At 42.0% G+C, this 20624-nt stretch overlaps 1 protein-coding gene across 5 annotated transcripts in view; it reads right to left on the bottom strand.

The window, feature by feature from the left end:
• LOC147151427 (LIM and calponin homology domains-containing protein 1-like) overlaps positions 1-20624 on the bottom strand; it is a 56988-nt gene that overhangs the window by 11191 nt on the left and 25173 nt on the right. For 4 of the 5 annotated variants that reach the window (XM_086021265.1, XM_086021289.1, XM_086021300.1 and 1 more), the window contains exons 4-12: positions 19934-20040; positions 15406-15436; positions 12379-12489; positions 11324-11522; positions 7523-7784; positions 3949-3966; positions 3138-3270; positions 2840-2997; positions 977-1454 (exon numbers count right to left, since the gene is read on the bottom strand). In XM_086021265.1, the coding sequence (XP_085877391.1) occupies positions 977-1454; positions 2840-2997; positions 3138-3270; positions 3949-3966; positions 7523-7784; positions 11324-11522; positions 12379-12489; positions 15406-15436; positions 19934-20040 (1497 nt within the window). The remainder of the gene's footprint in view (positions 1-976; positions 1455-2839; positions 2998-3137; positions 3271-3948; positions 3967-7522; positions 7785-11323; positions 11523-12378; positions 12490-15405; positions 15437-19933; positions 20041-20624) is intronic. The other variant, XM_086021273.1, reaches the window with a different exon arrangement.

Raw genomic sequence — 20624 nt, 5'->3', positions numbered from 1 at the left:
AGTACCCCCGCCCTCTCGATCCGGCGCCCCCTATATACCTCCACCTTCTCATCCGTCTCCAAGCAGCTTGTGTGGGCCGTCTTTGTCCACCGGGGAGCCCACTCCACATTGAGAGGGCCCTTCTCCGGCAACTTCTTAAGTCAATAGGGAACACAAGGCTCCATTCAAAGTGGGACTGGGACGCCTGACAAGAAATTCCAGAGAAGCACTTGGCTACATTTAGCCCGGTAGCGACCATCACTGCCCAAATGTTTTTATCCGAAAAATACGTTTACGTCCTGGTTTGGATAAAATAAAATATTTAAAACAGGAAGGAAACATACATTTTCTTTTACACATTTTATATTATTTACTTTGACAACTGCATCCCAAAAAACACAGTACTAATTTGGGGAAAAATTACTAATACATCATTCCTATTGTCGCTGAATATAAACCTGGTAGTCAACTCTTACCTATGCATGGTTCGCTATTCATATATTCACCTAGCCTGCGGAACCTATCCTCAGCTATACATGGGGGGGTGCGGGGGTCAATCATGTGTTGCATATTAGTGCTATTTCTGTAATGCCCTATGATGTCAAAAGATGGCACCAAAGCCCTGACAGATAAGTGAAGTAGTCATTTGTGTTGAAGTATTGTTTAGGTGTTGTTACATCTCGACTGAGAGACAACGCTCGGGGAGGAGCTACACAGGGAGGATTTCTTCTACATTTCTTAAAATTATTCATAAACATATCATGAAATGTAGTCTGATCAGCTAAATCACCAAGTTTGCTTAAACTAGTACCACACAAACAATTATGTTTTCTTATTTTTATAGAGCATAACATGTAAACATTCACAGACCAGGGAGAAAAAAAGCACCTTACGAATTACAAGTGGTTCAGATGAAGATCAGACCACATTTTATGACCACTTTATGCAGAAATGTAAGACATTTCAAATTACCACGCAGTATAGCATCAAAACTGACCTTGCTGGGCCAGGGTTCCGGCGTAGCAGGCCAGGTCTGAATGTAAGGCTTGGGCATCAGCAAAGGCAGCGGCTTGGGGGACAGCGCACGGTTGGACGGCGGCTCGGACGAGCGCGAGCGGATCTGTGGCCTTTGTGGCGGCGAGTCTCTAGGCCACTCGTCAATTTGCGCCTCAACCGTGGACGTGAACCTGGGGGCCGAGGCCGGTGCCGACTGTTGCCGCAGATACTTCAGGGGGCTGTCGGGGTCGGCGTCCCACGGCTCAGAGGCGGTCGGCGAGGGCGAGAGGGAGATGGGGAAGCCGGAGAAGGACAGGTCGGCCGAGATGCTGCGGTCCAGCACCTTGGGCAGCTGCAGGCGCTCCATAACCGTCTCGCTAATGGAGAAGCGCTGGGCATAACGCTGGAGGATGGAGGCCGCCTCCTCAGGGGTTTTGGCTCTCCGGTAAGCTGCCCGCAGGTCCTCCTCGCGACGTTCCCTGTGGACACCAATAAAGGATGACTTTGGCTCTTTTGAGATTGAGCTGTTTGACGAGAATGTGCACAGACCAAAGATGTTGACTGTTACGTTAGCTTCTAGCTTCTATTTTGCTCCCACTGATGTTGGCTTGAAAGGAATCTGTCAGTGTTAGTGTCAACTGTTTGAGAACAACAAAGACTCTTATTTGGCTTGTTTGCTATGCTTTTATGTCCATGGGCCCTACAGTATTTATAAGTGCAGCCCAACTGTGCGCATGGTGTTGTTTTCTTTCTTTTGATATTTATGTAGATGGGCGTAGTTACAAATCGGCATTTGCTCCGCTGTGGTAGTTAACACAGCCGACTTGATTCCTGGGCCAGTCGCAGTGGCTGTCCCAGTCCCTTCAAATTCAGCAAAAAAAAAACAAAAAACAGACTAACAGGAGTCTATGCAAGAGATCGGTGCCAGGGTCATATTTATGAATAAAATACGTCTGCTTGCGCCTGGAACAAAAACACCAAAAGAGAGTTACACCAACTGTGCAACAACTCAGACCTGGTTTCAACTGGTCTAAAATCTAGCCTACTTTCTATCACTAAATTGTCAGGTGTGTCGGGGGCGTGTAATAGAAAACGCTCTCGGACAGCAAGGCACAGCGCAGTCTGACAAATTTCCAAACATGGCAAACTAGACTTGCCCCATCACGAAAATGAAGATGTACCAGTTTTTATGCTTAGCACATGTGCGCCTGTCTACGAAAATAGGGCCGCTTATGTTTGTGCTGCTTGACAGGAAGGAGCAATAAGTGACTCCGTAAACAGTTACGCTAGCTTCTAGCTTGCTCAAACTCTTGGTGGTATTTGTAATGTTCTATGAACACAAGACTTTAATTTGGATTTCTTGTCCTGCATGCATTTGAGTCTCTGTGCTGTTTAACAATAAGGCATACTAATAAAGATACAGACTGCTACATTAGATTCTAGCTAGCCACCATTCCTGTTGGTTTAATAGGAATCTTTCGGTATCTTTCCAACTTTCTGTGACCAAATGACTTTTTTGTTCCTGTATTTTCTGTGAGCTGCATTTGAGCCCATCTATTTGTTATGTTCGATGATTGAACCATTGAGTAAAAACTTAAAACTGCTAGCAAGCTTCTGACTGGCTAACTGCTGTATGCGTGTTACTTGTGAACAATAGGAGGGAAGAGTTTTTTTTCTGTATGTTATACAAATAACATATCTGATAATGTTTAACATAATAGTGGTTGATTTCCTATTATACACCATGTTTGTCATTGAAGTTGAGAGAAGTCGTGTGTGTTTTTGAACGTATAAATGGTTAACATACTGTATTGTATAGACATTCTCCATTTGAGGCGTGTTGTCAAATGAGAGTTGGACCTACTTGTCCTCCACAATCTCCCTGTAGGTCTTGATGCTCCTCCTCCTCTGCGAAATGCACTCTGCTCCGGTCATCAGCTGCTCCATCAACTTCCTCTCTTCCTCCTTCTTGATCAGGTCCTGAGAGATGCTGCGCCGACGACTTTTCCACCGGGCCAGGTCCTGCCGCACACAAATGACCGATGTTATTAGGGTGGTAACGCTTCATTCTGCTCTATGTGTAAAGGTGTCCCTATATTAAAGCTAAATGGACAGTAACAAAGAAGCTACCAATAAATGAAAAATGAAGTTAAATCGCTCACATCCTGCCAGTGACTGTCCTCTTCCTTCATCTGGTTGTACTGATTGTGCATCAGCTCGTGACGCACGTGACTGTGCGGTGGCAAGATGGTGGCGGCGTCATCCTCGCCACGCACGTCGATCATGCTCACACTCCTGCGGAGGTCACAAGGGAAAGAGAGATCTTCAAAAATAAATATGCGACAAAGTATGTGGATTTGCCGTTGCTGCTCACATGCCACAGGTTGTTTTTAGCTAGCATCAGGGAATGGGTGTCATGTGGTAGTTTAAAACATTGTAAAACAGGGATTTCCAAAATGACATCATGAAAACAGTTTGTTTTTTTTTTTTTTTTAACTGCAACTGCAGTATTACGCGACGGCGGCACTGTATCAAAAAAGTTTGAAGTATTTTCCAAAAACATAAAGAGCCCCGAATGATAGATTTTTCTACTCCAAATGTGTCGGACAATTTTGTGGATTTTAACACTAGAACGCCCAGGGGTTTTTACAACTTTTTTGCAACAACTATTGAACGGCAAATCTGGGTGATATTTGACAAACAACTCTGCTGGCTACAAGTAGATGGCTTTAATTTGTAAATTGGCCATTCCCTGGCAAAATAGCAGGTGATATGGCACGTTAACATGACCTTAAAATCACTTATGCAAAATTTTCAAGGGGATGAAAATGCCAATTTACTGATACTGTTGTCATTATTATCACTGTACGAATGCTATTTTGGCAGCAATCTCCTGGCGTATGCCCGACACCAGATGCATTACTTTAATAAAAAGGCTGGCAGATTTTCCCATGTGGAAATTGGATGACTTACTGTGGCTCATGTGACACGCTGGCAGGACGCATGATAGCATGGAGAAACAAACAACAGACAAACACAAATGTGGATTATTGGATGTTTGCTGAGTACAACAGTGAAAACAAATAGTGGCTTATGTGTCAGATTTCGGGGCTGAATGATGTTGCGCCAAACATTCACAAGGGGGCAGTATTATCCGCAAGCAGACAATTGCTGCAGTTGCAAATCACCAGTATCACAAACCATAGCAATAAGGTCCTAACTTTTTGTTTTCAAGAGCACATATGGAAAAGTGACCTGAAGTAGTTGGGCCTTGGAGTGCCTGTGCTTGCCCACCCATCAAATGTGAAACTAAATAGAAGCACTAACATGCTGCAATGCTAGCTCAGATTAATGTGAGGTACCAGCATTAGCTTCTGATAAGCGGCAGCACATTCTCGATTGTTCAGCTAAATTGTTGAAGTTGCGGTATTATGATGTAAGCCCCACCCAAATATGCCTTGGGGGAGGCATTTCTCAATTTAAGTGGCCACTGCCGTTTTCCTTCGGGCTGTTCTCCCAAACTCATTTTTGACTATAAATCTTTGAGCAAGCTTTGCAGGCAGGTAGGCAGAAGACCGGGTGGGAGAAAGTGTGCAGCTGGCTGGTTCAGGCACCGGGTGTGATCAGGGTCAGTGAGGAAGCAGAACTCATTTCCGTACATCCTGAGGGAAGGTCCTGTGTTCCCATTTCTGTGTCTATCATAGTCTCAGTCCATGCCTGTTACGCTGAGATTACCAAAACATTACTAAACCATATATAGACTTATATCATTAAATTATGCTGAACGTAAAGTGAAAGTGTAGTTTATAAACAAATAAAAGTGCTATTGTGGAGAAAAGAACAGTAAAACTAACATGGACGCACACAACATTGTGGAGTGATCACATGTCAGAGTTCTATGGATGTTACTTTAATGTCTGCAAACTTAATGCTAACACATAATGGGAAACCTCATAGACGGGCCAACAAATTGCATCAGTGTTGCGGTGGTACAAACATTTAAACAATGGATATTAAACACAAACGGTGATGCAACACATGGAACATATAGCAACACTCAAAATGCATATATTCTTTATCTTCTGTCAAGAATGACTAATACTACTACAGTTTAATGAGGAGCTGAGACTGTCTCCATGTACAATACATATCTGTATATCTGTATCTTAGTGCCTTCAGGTGGCCAGCAGAAGTAACACCATGTTCATTGAATTGAAGTAAAGATGAAGTTTAATTCCTTTACATTTTAATTCATGTGGTAATTGCGATTTGTTTTTTATTAAGTATAATATTATAAAGTGCCTTCATTATTATTTTTTTAAAAAGCCAATATCTGAAAATCTGTGTTTGAGCCAATTTCTGAAAATCTGTTTGACCCCTTCTGAATTTTGCTGAATTTTGCTGATATGAATGATATGAGTACATAGTACCACCTACACACAGAGTTTCAGCGTGAAGTTGTCCATGTGGGGATGTGAAATTTTTATTTTGTTTCCATGATGTCCCGTGCATGCACCCCCCATACACTAATACACTAATGGACAAAGTGTAATGTGGGGGCTTGCTGATGAAGTGCTGCCTCCAAGAGTGAAAATATAAGCCACGTTTTTGCTATTAACCTTTGCCATTCCACCTGACAGTTTTACCTGAACGAAAGGTGCACCAAAGTCAATTTGATGCTTTACTTGAACCATTTGGAGTATCGGCATAGTTTTGGTCTCTTTTTGAAGATAACACTTTGAATTTTTCTCCTCAACTGTCAGAATCGTTTTAAGTGCTACTGGCACTGAATTATGGAAGTTAGAATACATAAAAGAAGGCCGACCCAGGGACGACCCACGGCCTTCTATGTAATCAAACTTCCATAGTTCAGTGCCAGTAGTACTTAAAAAGATTCTGACAGTTGAGGAGAAAAATTCAAAGTGTTATCTTCAAAAAGAGACCAAAACTATGCAGATAGCCAAATGGTTCAAGTACAGCATCAAATTTACTTTGGTGCACCTTTCGTTCAGGTAAAACTGCCAGGTGGAATGGCAAAGGGCTACGCTATGCTGTTTGCAGTTGCTTTGAAAGACTTAGGGTTCAACTAGTATCGACCCTGTGGCTCAGCACCTAGTCGTCTAGAAAAATGTAGTTCAGGTTTGTGATCCCCCTCAGTCAAAACATAGGGTGTGAACTGCAGTGTAATTGTTGATCCTTCAGTTAAGTATTTTAACAAAAATTATACTAAGACACCGGGGAATTGTTATACAATGTGCAAAAAGCAAAATTATTTTTCCTTTCATTTAAGTGTATGAACTGCTCTAGATAAGACTGTTATGTTGGATTTCTCAACTATAGCTCTTGGAAAGATAGATCACTTTGTCACTTCTAATAAGCCAAGCAGGCTCCCCATGCAGTGCTGCTGGAAAATGACACAGATTTGCTTGATGTGATACAACCGCATGACAAGCGTTACATCTTGGCAGCGCTAACGTACACACGCCGCAACCTGCCCCTGTTAAGCATGCAAGCGGCAGCTCATTTCAAAGGAAACATCCGAGACCCGATATATACAAGGCGGATCTCAGCCGCAGATTAGTTTCCTACTCCCTTGAAATGATGATGACAGGCAATCCGTACCATCTGTTCGACAGACAGCGGCGGGAGAAACAGGGGGGTGGCGGGACAGCACATGGAACCCCGGGCAATTTCAATAACATTGCTAATAACAAGCCGCTGTCGGTCACGGGGTGGAAAAACATCTAAGAATGGATTTTCATCATTGGGAAGTGTGTGTGATGCAGCGTATTTCTACAAATAGTGTCCAGGGGCATTTATTTACTTAGCCGCAAATGAGGAGTTGGCCTTTCTTTTGTACAAATGTTTTGGGGGAATAATATGAAACTATGGTACTGATATATAGCAGCGCTATTCACAGGGGATAAGGAACAAGCCATGCATAGGATAGCAAAACAATGCAAGAAAGCATTTTTTTCCCTCTATATGATACATGTGTCCCAGTAATGAGATAATTAAATAGCATTTAAATAGATTTTACTGCGGTTTTTGCTTCAATGCATTCAAATGGACATTGTGCTGCTGAACCAGCAGGGGCAGTATAATAGACATACGGATGTATATAGCATTGGATAAAACTCCTCAGTAAGCTACAGTAATATTTCTTTGCAGAGGATAAATAGTATTGTTATATTATCTGTCTAAATTTGTGCACAAATATGTGTGATTTAATGCAGCTAAACTGAAGCTATGTGGCTGTTTTAAATACAAAACTTGTAATTCTCTGTGTTATGTTTAGTTTGCTACACTTGTAGTGTAGTTTTTGAACAAGTGTTCACTATGTGACAAACTGCTGCTTGTAGTAAAGTGAGTTGACTGCCATTATACAGCTTTCGAATTGTCTCCCAAATTTTTCCTTGCAAGTTTAAAAAAAAAAAAAAAATTGGCACAAAAAAATTGGCATTGGCAAAAAAAAGCACAATATGTCTCCTTTAAGTGACAGGTGGTGCATGACATCTCACAAGAGAGCCTGTGAAGAAGCACCCACCTCAAAGGTCTTTCTCCCCCTACAGGCGAGGTGGCCGTACTCCAGCTCTTGCGCTCGCTGTCGTCCTTGTCGCCGTTTTTCTTCTTGCGCAGCGGCGTCGGCACGTAGCCGCTCTGGTTGCACTTGTTGGGTAGGTACTGGTTGAAGGGCATGGCGGTGCGCGGCTCGCTCACTGAGGTGCGGCGGGCCAACATGTCGTCCTTGTGGATGTCCGGGGTCTTCCGGTATGGTGGGCCGTCTGACTCGGAATCGCTGCCGCGGCCTTGTAGGGGGAATGAGAAGACAGTCATGAGGAACTATGGGAAGTAACAAAGTACCAATATACTTGGTTGCTGAACTTAGGTAGATTACTTAGGTACATTAACATTTTTAATACGTCAGTTCAACATTAGCAAAGCTACGGAAACACAGTTTTGATAGGATAATAGTCAAAAGCTAGCTCTTAAAAAGCAACATGTATTTTTATGAGGATTTCCTAAATGCTAATCCACTAGTTTCCCCTTCTAGTTTGCCCAAAGAGCTCAAAGGGGACACATAAAAGGGGAACATTGACTTTTTAATGTTTGTGTAGAAAACAGTTGAGTCTGTGCAGTGCCTGCCCATCCATCAAGTGTGAAATTACACAATCGAGTAAATCTTCTGTTAGCTGCTTATCTCAAAAAATGTCCGCGACATATGCAAGAGAAAGAATGCATAAATAGCTCAAACCAACTAACTTCAAAAGCCCACAAATCACAAATACCCTTTTAAACCCATCAAATGTGAACACTCTCCAATCTCTGAAGCGGACGACATCACTCCAACAAGACGGCTAAAAAGATTTATAGGCACATAAAATCATCACCGTGTCTGTTTGTAGGAGACATAAATCACATTATTACGTGCATTCGCCCAAAGAATATGATTGGAATCTCAGTGTCTCAGTCTGCATCCCATGATACAAAATGAAAATAAACCAGGCGACACCTGGATTGGGAGCAGGACTTTCCCTGCCTGACTTAAAAAGAAAAAAAAAAATCTTCCATGTTACATAATAATCCTCAGCGTAAACACGGAGCAGAGGCACCATGAGGATGTGGTGTTTACCATTCCTGTGGTGGGTGCTCATTGATGCCTGGTTTAGAAGTGCATGCCTGAATGTGCACAAGCACCAGGTAATGGATACCTGATTTACTCAAAATCTCCAGAAATACCTCCCCAAGATGTTCACCGCATGTATTGCTGAAATAGTAGCTCAGACCATGGAGCAGGTCATAGCCAATGTCATAGAAGAACAAGTCAAGAAAAAGTAAACATCACAAATCAGACACTAACTTACTACTTCTACAAACGAGTATGCTTGAACTCAGCCCTGAACCGTGGCATCAGGTAACTTCAGGACAATATTTTCTAAAGTAACATGACATCTCTGGATTTATTCTTTCTAAAGAAAGGTATTATGAGCATAAAGCGTCTCATTCATCAACACTCTATCAAGTGACTACACAGGAGATAGAATGTCTTCCTCATGATTGAATGAAACTGTACTTTCTGTGCTCTTCATTGCCTTCAGAGCGAGGTTGATTTACAGAGCCCGATTGCGAAGGAGCTTTGACACAAATGTCAGGGTTCATAATTCATAATAGCAGTGAGGTACAAAAATATTTTGATATTGTAACCTTTTGAATATTCTATATTTATATTAGGGGTGTAACGGTACGCTGAATCACGTTTCGGTTCGGTTCGGTTTTTGGGAATATTTTCAGTACAAACAGATGTTTTTTTGAAAAATATAGATATTTTGAAAAGATGTCATGAAAACTTTAAAAAGTCTATGAAATTGTATACACTTTTTAGGCATTGAAATCTTTGAATGTTCAACAGCATATTGTAACGAATTGGGTTATCTGTGTTGTGGTCGGATTTGTGTGTTGCTGAGATGTGATGTTTCCGAGGTTCATGAATGGCACCGTACGGCAAGCGAGTGGGGCAGCGGAGAAAGAAGAGCGCGAGCAGTTGTACTTGGATTAGTAAAAACGTGCTAATTAAACTACGTCTGACTGCGTGTTCCTGGAAGACAGCTCGATTGATTGAAATCTCGCTATTTAAGTTTGACGTTTTTGCTCCCTTGACTAAGAAATATTCGCAGTCAGATGATGCCGTGCATGTTAGACGTGCTACCTGCCGCCCATCTCATGTAGCAATGTCGGCACACAATTTTCGGACTTAACCACGTACCTTTCCCCATCTGCGATTTTAACAGGACAGACAGAATTTTCTCCAACAGGAGACAGTGTATGGGGGGACCTTCGAGCTCTGGCTCTCTCTTTTGTGCCGCTACCCTCCTCTCCCGCATGCAAAAGTCAATGGTGCCCGTGCGTAAGATCACGCTAATAAGTGGACCGAACCGAACGCAAGTGGACCGAACCGAACATGCCATACCGAAACGTATTAATACACCCACGTGTACCGTTACACAAATATTTTTTAAAATATTAATATTTTTAGAAAACGTTTTTACAGATGTGAATATTTATTAAAAATATTTTTTGAATCATTTAATATATTTTGTACTTTGTTTATTTTCTAAATGCTACATATTGTTTAAACATTTAAAAATAATTTATAAATGATATTTTGGGTGGAAATACTGTAAAATATATACTATAAATGTTAATATTTTTGAAAATTGTCTATTCTATTCTATGTGTTATTATATTTTAAGTATTTTTTTTGGGTGGAGAAAACAAAGTATTTTAAAGTATTTTTATCCTTATTTGTAAATGGCATTTACATTTGGACCCAATTAGAAAAATGATAGACATTCATTCCCTAAACTGTACACTTTAAACTGCACTATTATGAGGGACAGTTTTAATAACATTTAATTATGAATGCGTTTGTTGTTAATCATCAAGGTTCAAAGCATTCCAAGAATGCCTCCATTTATCATTAAGCATCTTCAACCTGGCTCCTCATTCATTTTCCGAGGGTATGTTGGCTGCTTTCCATTTAAGGTGGGCGCGTGCAGGCCGTCATGTGATGCGTCGGCGGAATGATGGAGGCAGAGCATGCACGAGAGAAGAACTCAAGGTGGGTGTGAAACAACATTTCTTTCAACTGACTTGCTGTTTTATTGATCTTAACATGGCATTATTTAAGCAGCTTTGTTGGTCATGGCTGTTCTACTGTATGAACACATGTGAAAGGCTAGTTGTGCCTCCGAGTCAAAAGATGGGTAAAAAAAACAAGCACTCCTTGCTTGACATGACGTGTGGCCTTTTGCTAGAGTTAAAACAAAGATCTTAAATCAGCTTCTATTAAAAAAAATAAAATGAAGAAAGAACTGATTCAGAAGGTCTTTTTTTTTTTTTTTTTTTAGCTGGGCGTTGTCCCGCAATAACAAACAATGCACAACCATGGGCCTCACAATGGTAGCGCAGCTGTAAAAGCACAATAGGCCTTCTCTTATCTGCGCGAGGTTCTGTATGTGTGCACCTTTCAAAAGAGTTGGTGCTGTTATTAAAATGCAGAGGTGGGACAAGTCATAAGTAAGTCTCAAGTCTGCACTGTATTACTGCATCTTGAAAATGAACAATTCAAATGCTAAACTTGTCTGGTCATGTAGTTCAAGTCTAAATCATGTTGTGGCTCATGAATAGCAAGTCAAAGTCAAGTGGAGTCTTTTTAAAGTTTTAACCAGGAAAATCTGAAAATCGTCGACTTGATCCAAGTCATGCGACTCAAATGAAAATGATAGCCAATAACTGTCTGTCTGTGACTTTTATAAAACAACAGTTTGCTAGTTGTATAGATTCGTACCATCGCTGCTGCCGCGGGCCACCAGGACGTCCGGCGACGGAGTCTGTTGTGAACGCGAGCCAAACGAGTCCAGGCTGTCGAAGGAGTCCTCGCGGCAATGCCGGGGCGGGGAAAGCGAGTCGCTGCGCTCAGAGTCCCAGCAGTCGATGTAGCCGCTGTCCCTGATGCTGCGTTGGGGGCTCTCTGCCTCCTCCGCCTCCTAAAACGTGCAAGGACGAAGATTAAGGGATAGAAATTCTAACATCTAGCAAGACAACAACACACACAGACCCATAATGTTAATTTGGAAAGATCTCAGGCTAGAGGGAACCGTTGCTGTTCATGTCAAATGCTAACTTGCTAACAGTTGGAATGCTAACACACAGCCAACTGAGTACAGAAGTCCACAGGTAGATTGGCAACGGATATGACATGATGCGCTGGAGTTGCATACTAATCAATTAATTAATTAAACATACTAGTATAACTAAAATACTAACAAACGGTGTTTCACATGTACTATACATGTAGCAACCAGAGCACAGAAAGCACAAATGCAGATCGGCAACGAATTTACAATTGTAACCTTTAGTCAGGTACTATTTCTCAAGAAATCGGCTAAAATATCCAATGAAATGTTACCTGGTCAATCATTATTTCTTTGAAGAATATTTCTAAACGTCCCACTGTGAGCGTGTCATACCTCTACACCAGCTCTAATTCTCTCTTTAACTTCACCCTCTAAGAACTTGCTGGCTCCTCCCTGCATCTGTCAGCATTTGAAAAATGCAGAGCTGCTAATGGAAGGGGAGGAAAGGCCTTTCCTGTCTCGTAAAATGAAGAAAAGTGCCTCAATTTCCTTTATATTGTGCAACCGCAATTTGGTGTTATAATAATAATTTACATAACTCAAGCTGATTCAACAACCACTACTCAAAACAAATAAACCCCAAATGATCTACTGCTAGTACCCTAACATCAAGGTCTTCGAGGAGATACATTATGCACACTCCAAACAATTTTCACACAATTTTCCATAACATGCCGCCGATAGAACAGCTAGATTTGATGAAAACCTTTCGCATCTGTGAGAGCAGACCCTCGAACTCTCTCAGGTCCAACGTGGGCCCGTTGTAGAAGGTGCAGCTGTTGGCAGCCCGACCCAGCCAGTAGATGGTGATTAAAACCTGCACCCATCAAAACAGATGATTGAATTCATTGATTGAATTCATTTGATTTTTTATACTGTACAGATATTTGTGGGAGATGGGGGACTGAGTCCTGACACAAAATGGTGGGGGAAAAAAAAGCTTAGATTTGCCACGATGTACTGGAAGTGCGCATGGACATGCGGCAAAGACTCTCCGTATGTGCGAGACCAAAGAAGCACGCCCAAACACTGAATGTGATGAGCCAAAACCAGTAACATGTACTGAGCTTGCTGTCATGCCGCTTGTTTATATTTCTGCCTGTCAAAATGGCACGGATGCGCAATTAGGCAACATGTTCTGTCAGCCACAGAAAGCATGATGCTCTTGGCCAAGTTCCAGAGTGTGCACAGTTTTGTGTGAATGTGTGTGTTACACTGCTAGTCGTGACGAGCTAGTTATGTTTGCTGACATGGATGCATTGAAAGCAAAACTGCAAGCCAAGTGTTAACACGTCTGCTTTTAGTCGCACACCACACAGTGAATTTCATCAAGTCGTCATTTTGAAATACTTTTGTAAACGTCTTCATTTTTTAAGTTGACTCGAAATTAAAAACTCATTCAATGCCTGTAACGTATTTTCATGTCTTTTAAGAATCTAGACATTTGATCCCAGGTACATATTTGTACATATACAAAAAAAATACACTTGGTAGGCTAAAGGAAGGTCTGAAAATGGCTGGCACTGAATGAGTTTAAAGAACAATAATGCAAATGTAAAACCAAGTATTTGTAGTACAAATATCACAGGGTTTAATTGTCATTTTTATCATAAAACATTTAAACGGTCATTCTCCTGTTATGCAAGTAAATACGAGTCATGTAGAAACAATAAAACACTCAAGTCTTAACATACTAAAAGATGAAACTGTTAACTGATAAAACCATAAATGGTTGTATACGATCACAAAGATGATAAAAGCCTACAACATGAGGTGGGCATTCCGTCAGACTGACGGATGACCGTTTTGCTGACGATTGACGAGACATCCTTTAAAAATGACGAACTGACGGATGACGGAAGTGGGTTTTCATCTGCTAGTGTAATCATTTTTTTCTGACGTTTTTTGGGGGGGACCGACTGACGGACCAACAGACTTCTGACGGACTAACTAATGGACTTAACTGACGGACTGACTATTTCAATTCAGTTCGTTATGAAAAATGACGGACTGCCGGACGGGTACTCCGGCCGCTGACGAATGATAAATGACGGACCAGCAAAATTGAGTAAAAATGTTGCCTTCAACTAAGAAGCGAACTCTAAAGATGATGACAGTGAAAAAGACAACAATAAGGAATAAGTGGATGAAAAATAAAGTTGGCAAAGAGGACTGAAGAAGACAATGAAGAATACGACGGAAAGACGACAAAGATAATGAATATGACAAAAGAGAAAGGTGATGAGAAAGAGGACGAGGGAGACTACAAACATGACGACAGCAAAGACGATAGAATATAATGTGAGCAATAACGAAACGAAAAAGACAAAAAGACAAAGGAGACGGTCACGAGATGACAGAAGCAAACCAAGAAGAAGGCGACAACAAAGGACGATGTTGTCGAAGAATGTCAATGAAGAAAAAGCTGGGAAAGACGAAAAGGAGACAATGACAACGAAGAAGACAACAAAGACCAAGAAAACAACAAATGCAAAGATGACGAAGAATACAACAAAGATAAGGAACTACACTGAATTATGTTTTGTATGTTATGTATGTTTTACACATACGTCAGCTTTGTGTTTACTGTGTTGATGTTTGTGTGCGACAAAAATAAGCCCATTAATCCAACGCTGAGCTCTCTTATCGAAGCCGTCCTGGCGTAGTACGTTGTTGACATGGAGAGAAAATATGGCTCAAGCTGCTACTTTGTGTGATCACCCGTATGTTTTTTTTTTTCCCTATCTATTCATTTTGCACTGTTAAAGATATACATAGCAGCTCACATTGCTTTAAGTTACAATGTGTTCTATTCTCTTCTAAAATTATTGCACAAATGAATGCCAATAAGTCGTTTGGGGTCCAGGAGCTTGTCGCATTTCGCCTTCCTGCTTTCCTTTTCTAGGTGGGAACAATGTCTTGGCCTTGTCGTGTTTGTGCAGGCGCTCTGCGCTAAACGCGGCACGGCTTTGGGAGGAGGAAGCCGACCAGCCTCGCTTTGTGTTGACAAAAGTGAAAGGAGCGGGACCGCAAAATGCATATTTACCTTCCTTTAAACCTTAGGAGACCTTCTAAATTCCTCACTCAGTTAAAGCCACTGACAAAAACTACTCTATTTCACCACTCATTTATCATTTTTACCAATATCAAATATTCTACTTTTTTCTGTAACATGACTCATTTTGTTCATCATTGTTTTTAGTGTTAAAAGTGGAAGTCAACCCAAAGATATTTTTTTCGAGAATATGTTCTATGCAGGCTCACTAGTCGAAATATGGCATTCTAATTAATATTGCCTTTGTGCAATATAAGAAATCCACTGGTTTTTAGCTGGCTCAGGGGGAGGCCATTTTGCAACTTCTGTCGACTGCAGATGACTTTGAAGTTGCTCAGGGCCGCAGATAACGACCAATCATGGCTCACCTGTTTTCTGAAGGTGAATACCGTGTTTAGACTAGTGAGCCTGCATACAACATATTCTGGAAAAAAATATGTTTGGTTTGACTTCCCCTTTGAGGCAGTGCTTTATTCTTTTAAGTCTTCATATTAACAGCAAGTTAATGACAGTGTCTTTTTTAACACTTGAATCACAGGCAAGAATGTTAAAATGTGTTGCTACGTTGACCATAAAAGTAACAAAAGGTGTCAGGTAACCCAGGATACAGTGTTGCAATTGTACTGCTATTATTTCCAATGGTGAAAAATCGTCTCAAAATCAAATGAAGACACTTACATTTTTGAGCTTTCGGCTGCAGTCACTGCGCCTGTAGGGAATCAAAAACAAACAGAGGAACTGCGTGAGAAAGTGACTTTACATCTTATAAAATATTTGACATAAGAAGAATTTAAAGTTGCAACGGTCCACGTGAATCAACAATCACTGACAGAGAAACCGCCTGTTCAGCTATTTCATATGTCGCACATAACTTGTGGAATGAGATAGCGGCAATTCTCCCCCCCGGATCACTCACTTACTTTTGCACTGTTATTACATTAAAACAATCCGTGTCCGAGAAATTATGATGGGAGCCGACTGCATTTAAATTTGCCATAGTAATATTTTCACATTTTAACATTAAACACCTTCTAACATCTTGCTTTAATGCTCCACAATGGAACAGTGTCCAAAAAAGAAGATTTAGGGACATCAACTGTATTTTCATGGTAATGTGGGAGAGGTTATGGAAAAGAAGAGTGATTTTAACCATGAAAACAAACATCGTCCTGTTCCCTCTCAGTATTGTTAAGAGTCTTCAAAGGATGAGTAGTTTTGCTTCTTTTAGTTTATGATACAAGAGGTAACTTTTACTCACACTCAATTGTGAATATTGCCTGTGTGGTTTATCAAAGTTGTCTACATTAATTCCATTGGGAACATTTGTTTGAAAATGAGAACGACTGAAGTCAACCAGGATCCGAACGGATCATGTTCCACTTTTCAGACTCCACTGTAGACTTATTTGGAACAAAATTGTGAGTGGGGGAGAGGAGATTAAAAAGAGGAAACGGTCACTTTGCCACAGTGGCCTAAATTGTGCTTCCTTGCGTTTTCCCACTAAAAGCTGTTTCCCCGGCCACTAAACACCCATCCGAAAAGTCTTCCTGTCATGACACCTTTGGCACAACTAGTGGAAACAACCCCATGATAATGACATTGATGTCCTATTTTTAGTTATTTTTCCTAGTGTCCATTAAAAGACATTAAAAACTTTTACATACGAATACAAATCCAATACCTGAGTTGGATGAATATAAAATATCACACTCTTTGCTTTAGTGTTGTTAAATTGCACAATGCGATCCATCTGTGTATTTTTCAAAGGGAAGATGGACTTAAGGATGTCATATTTTTAAGGATAATTTTTAGAAGCGTAGGCGAGGTTGTGAACAGAGAATGTTGGACCGAGACTAATCAACAACAAGTGACCATTATCTTCCCTCCCTGCAGCTTATCGCTACTTATCAGCTGATTGTATTTACTTTGCCTTTATGCAATCAAACAGGCAGGACAATGCTTACCAGAAAAAATAACTGAAACTATTTCCATCTAGACACAGACCGTAAAATGGAACAAAGCCCAAAAATGTTTTATCAAGAATATTCCGTATGTCTAAACCCCATATTCTGTTTAATACTTGTTTGTGGAATAATAATTAAATAGGATTAATTCATCAATTTTCATCCATCTGAGGGGAGCCGCCATGTTGGGCTGCTGTCCCTCGCACCTTGCGTCAGCTATATGCAAAATGTTACCAGACCAAATGCGAAAAACATTTTAGCAGACTCCCAGAGTTGTTGCGAGAACCTGCATAAATAAAGGTTGATGACATGATGGCTTGAACAAAACTTTAGTAAGTTTCAAGTGTGCTCATTGGCGGTGGCTGTGTTCAGATGAAATAGAGCTGCAACTAACGATTACCTTAATCAATTAATCTATCGATCGGATAAAAAGAATATTTAATTTCCATACCTAATTTCAAAACAGGATATTATTTCAAGTTTTGGGACAATTATAAGTTAAACAACGATTGTTTATCAAAAATAATTGATGAATTTGATAGTCGATTAATCATTGCACCTCCGGCATTAACCAATGACCTTAATAATCACTTGAATCATGAAGTCAGCACACACCAGTCACACTCTGACTCTGAATAACCCTAAAAAAATAATATTTCTATTTCATCCCTACTGACCGCCAGGGGGCGGTGCCTAAAGCACTGAATGTTCCCTTCGCGCATGCGCAGTTTGAGTATTAGTCACTTGTGACACCTGGATGACACTGGACGTGTATAAGTTCCGGTGTCACCTGAGGTTCGTTTCCTTTTTTCTTGTCACGTGGCAGTTTGCATACCGCTGCGTTTTTCTCCTGTGTCTTGTTTGGTTCCCACTGTTCTGGACTTCCTGCAGTCCCTCCTGGATAGGGGTCGCTCTCCATCAACTCTGAAGGTCTAAGTGGCGGCCATTTCTGCCCGACACTCATTGGTCGACAATGGCACGGTGGGGAGTCATGGCCTGGTGTCGTTGTTCCTAAGGGGGGCGCTTCGGCTTCATCCCCGCGAAGCGCCGCCAGTCCCGGCGTGGGATCTTCATTTGGGGCTGGGTAGGCTGTGCCAACCTCCCTTTGAGCCCCTGGCAGAGGCAGATCTGCGGTGGGTGTCTCGTAAGGCTGCATGCACTGTCGGTCAGCCCTGCATGCCTGCGGTGGCACCCGGATGGTGCCGGTGTCACCCTGTGGCCGAACGCCGCCTTTATTCCCAAGGTGTTGACTGGTTCCCGTTTTAACCACCCTTAGCGGTTCGCACGATAACCTCAGGGGATGGTGGGGTCATGCCGGAGCTCTTGTGCCCTGTGAGGGCTTTGCGATTTTACGTTGACGCTACTGCAGGCATTCGAACGTCTGCTCAGCTTTTTGTTTGCTATGGAGGCCCTAACAAGGGCTCGGCTCTCTCCAAGCAGCGCTGGTCTCACTGGGTTGTGGATGCCATCCGCCATTCTTACCTGCTGTCGGGCCGCCCCCCGCCGGAGGGGGTGCGTTGCCACTCTACCAGGAGCATTGCCGCGTCCTGGGCCGCCCTGAAGGGGGTGCATCTGGAGGATGTTTGTGCTGCTGCCTCATGGTCGACGCCCAGCACTTTCTCCAGATTTTACAGTGTTGACGTCACCTCTCCCCATCCGCTGAGCGTTGGTCTTTGGTTCCGCGGAGGCTTCTCAGAGAGGTTTGTTTCTGGGATTCCTCGTGACTGTGCTGGTATTAGTCATTCAGTGCTTTAGGCACCGCCCCCTGGCGGTCAGTAGGGATGAAATAGAACGAGAGTTACATCTGTAACTACGGTTCTATGAATCCCGAATGACCACGAGGGCATCCTGTCACTCGGAATCCTCGTGTTCACGCGAGAAAATTCCGTAGGAAACGAACCTCAGGTGACACCGGAACTTATACACGTCAGTGTCACTAATTTGTGACTAAAAACGGACTAATTTGGTATGCGCATGCGCGAAGGGAACATTCAGTGCTCTAGGCACCGCTCCCTGGCGGTCATTCGGGATTCATAGAACCGTAGTTACAGACGCAACTCTGTTAAGTCAGATGTTTTCAGGCTTTTCCAGAAATTTGCTGTCTATCTTAAGCCTAATGGTTTTGTACGATCATGGAGTGGTATTTGGAACTTTTCATCATTCCCTTCATCTTGATTAAGGCCCCACTTCCTAAAGAAAAAACAGCCACAAAGCATGATTCTGCCACAAAAAATAATTCATTGATAATTAAGTCTGTCTCTCACTGAGCAGTTGCAAGTTGCAACCTTTAATTAACCCTGATGGAAAAAAAAAACAACATTTGCTACGTTCGCTAACACTCGCAAGTCTTCGCCACTCAGTGAGACAGCACCTTTAAAGTCAATTTGCAATGATACGTCCCCTTTACGGATCTGCAGACACCCAGTATGATCCTAAAAAAATTAAACCAGATGCCAACAAAAACTCAAAGACTGATAACAACACCACCAGTGTTTGTTTTGTCAACGTACCAGAATCCTCTTGTTAACTTGATCAGAAACAAAACGGGTGACATGCTGACCAAAGAATTCCTGGTCTTGACAGAACAAGTCAGGCAGCTCTCATAGGAAACCCTCAACATTGCACTCATGTGTCAGGACGTCTTTGTGGAATGACACCTTGTTAGCGAGTTTGATGACACACACATATAGCAAGCACATGTATAACTACAAACACAAGCTTTTGTCACCAGGCAACGCAGTAGCGCTCAGGGCTAAGTGAGCAGCGCGCGCCGACTGAAACTGCGTGTGACAGATGCGGTCATTGTTCCGCACAATCTTCCATTGACTCGCATTGAGCTATTTGTGTTGGCAGCCAATTGACTGATTGCCAGGAGGAAACACAACATCACTGACAGACAGAGAGAGAGACAGATGGATGACCGAGCTATCGCTAATCAAAACAATTCAAGATACTTCATTCACTAAATTGGGGTTTTCAGTCTGTGAACACAGGCCAGTTGGGCGGACGACTATAACACTGTCAGAGACGTATGAATTCAACACCGCAGTAAACCCCCACGCGCTCCCCCCCTTCTTTATTTAAAAAAAAATGCAGTAAAAATGTAATAAATAGAATTTAGAATAGAACAGTTTGTGCATCATGATTTCACGTTTTGAATTCATTATGCAGGGTCTTCTAGAGTGTATGCCAGTTCTTGTTGCACAAGTTAGGTAAAATGGTGAGCAAACTGTCAGACTTACTTGGCAGCGGGGCGTGTCGACGTGTCCTGAAGGTCTCCGGGGTCGAAAAGCTGGGTTCCCTTCAGTCCCAACTCCTCACATCCACGCAGAAACACACTCAGGTTGTCCTGTGTGAGGACAGCACATGTTCATGAAAGAGTTAGCTGCCGAGCCCATTTGAACTCAGTCGCTAACCATAACAGCAGCATCTACTGCAACGGTCTCTCAGCTGGAATAAAGTGGGACTTGCAATGTGTTGTAAATGAGTTGTCTACGTGATGATCTATTTGTTGTGCTGGCAACGACGAGTGACCCGACTTGAGTTCGTAGGGATAACTGTCGTTGGGCCGATAATTTGCTTTGCCTTGCGAGCAAAAATTTGAGATTCGAGCGTTACCGTTTATTGCCACCCCCAGTTAAGTTTAGTGTCAAACTAAACATTAAACAATCACATGTTGCGTATTTGAAACAACCACACATCTTTGCCTTAAGAAAGTCTGTTTAGCTTAATGCTAACAAAAATGCAAGATGCAATAGACAGGCTTGTGGTGTTATACACTTTTAAGCAACACAGTTTTAAACACAAAAGGTGGAGCAGCACTTGTAAACAGACAATTTAACAATAAACACTGGCAAATACTGTATTCTTTATCCTCTGCAAAGAGCAATTAACAGGTGATTTGTTTTATTGTAATCAGTGGTTATTACTGTC

Source organism: Filicampus tigris, chromosome 2, assembly GCF_054856515.1.
Source record: "Filicampus tigris isolate MCC_2025a chromosome 2, RoL_Ftig_1.0, whole genome shotgun sequence".
Classification (NCBI taxonomy): Eukaryota; Metazoa; Chordata; class Actinopteri; order Syngnathiformes; family Syngnathidae; genus Filicampus; species Filicampus tigris.
This window is presented reverse-complemented; position numbering and strand designations above follow the sequence as displayed.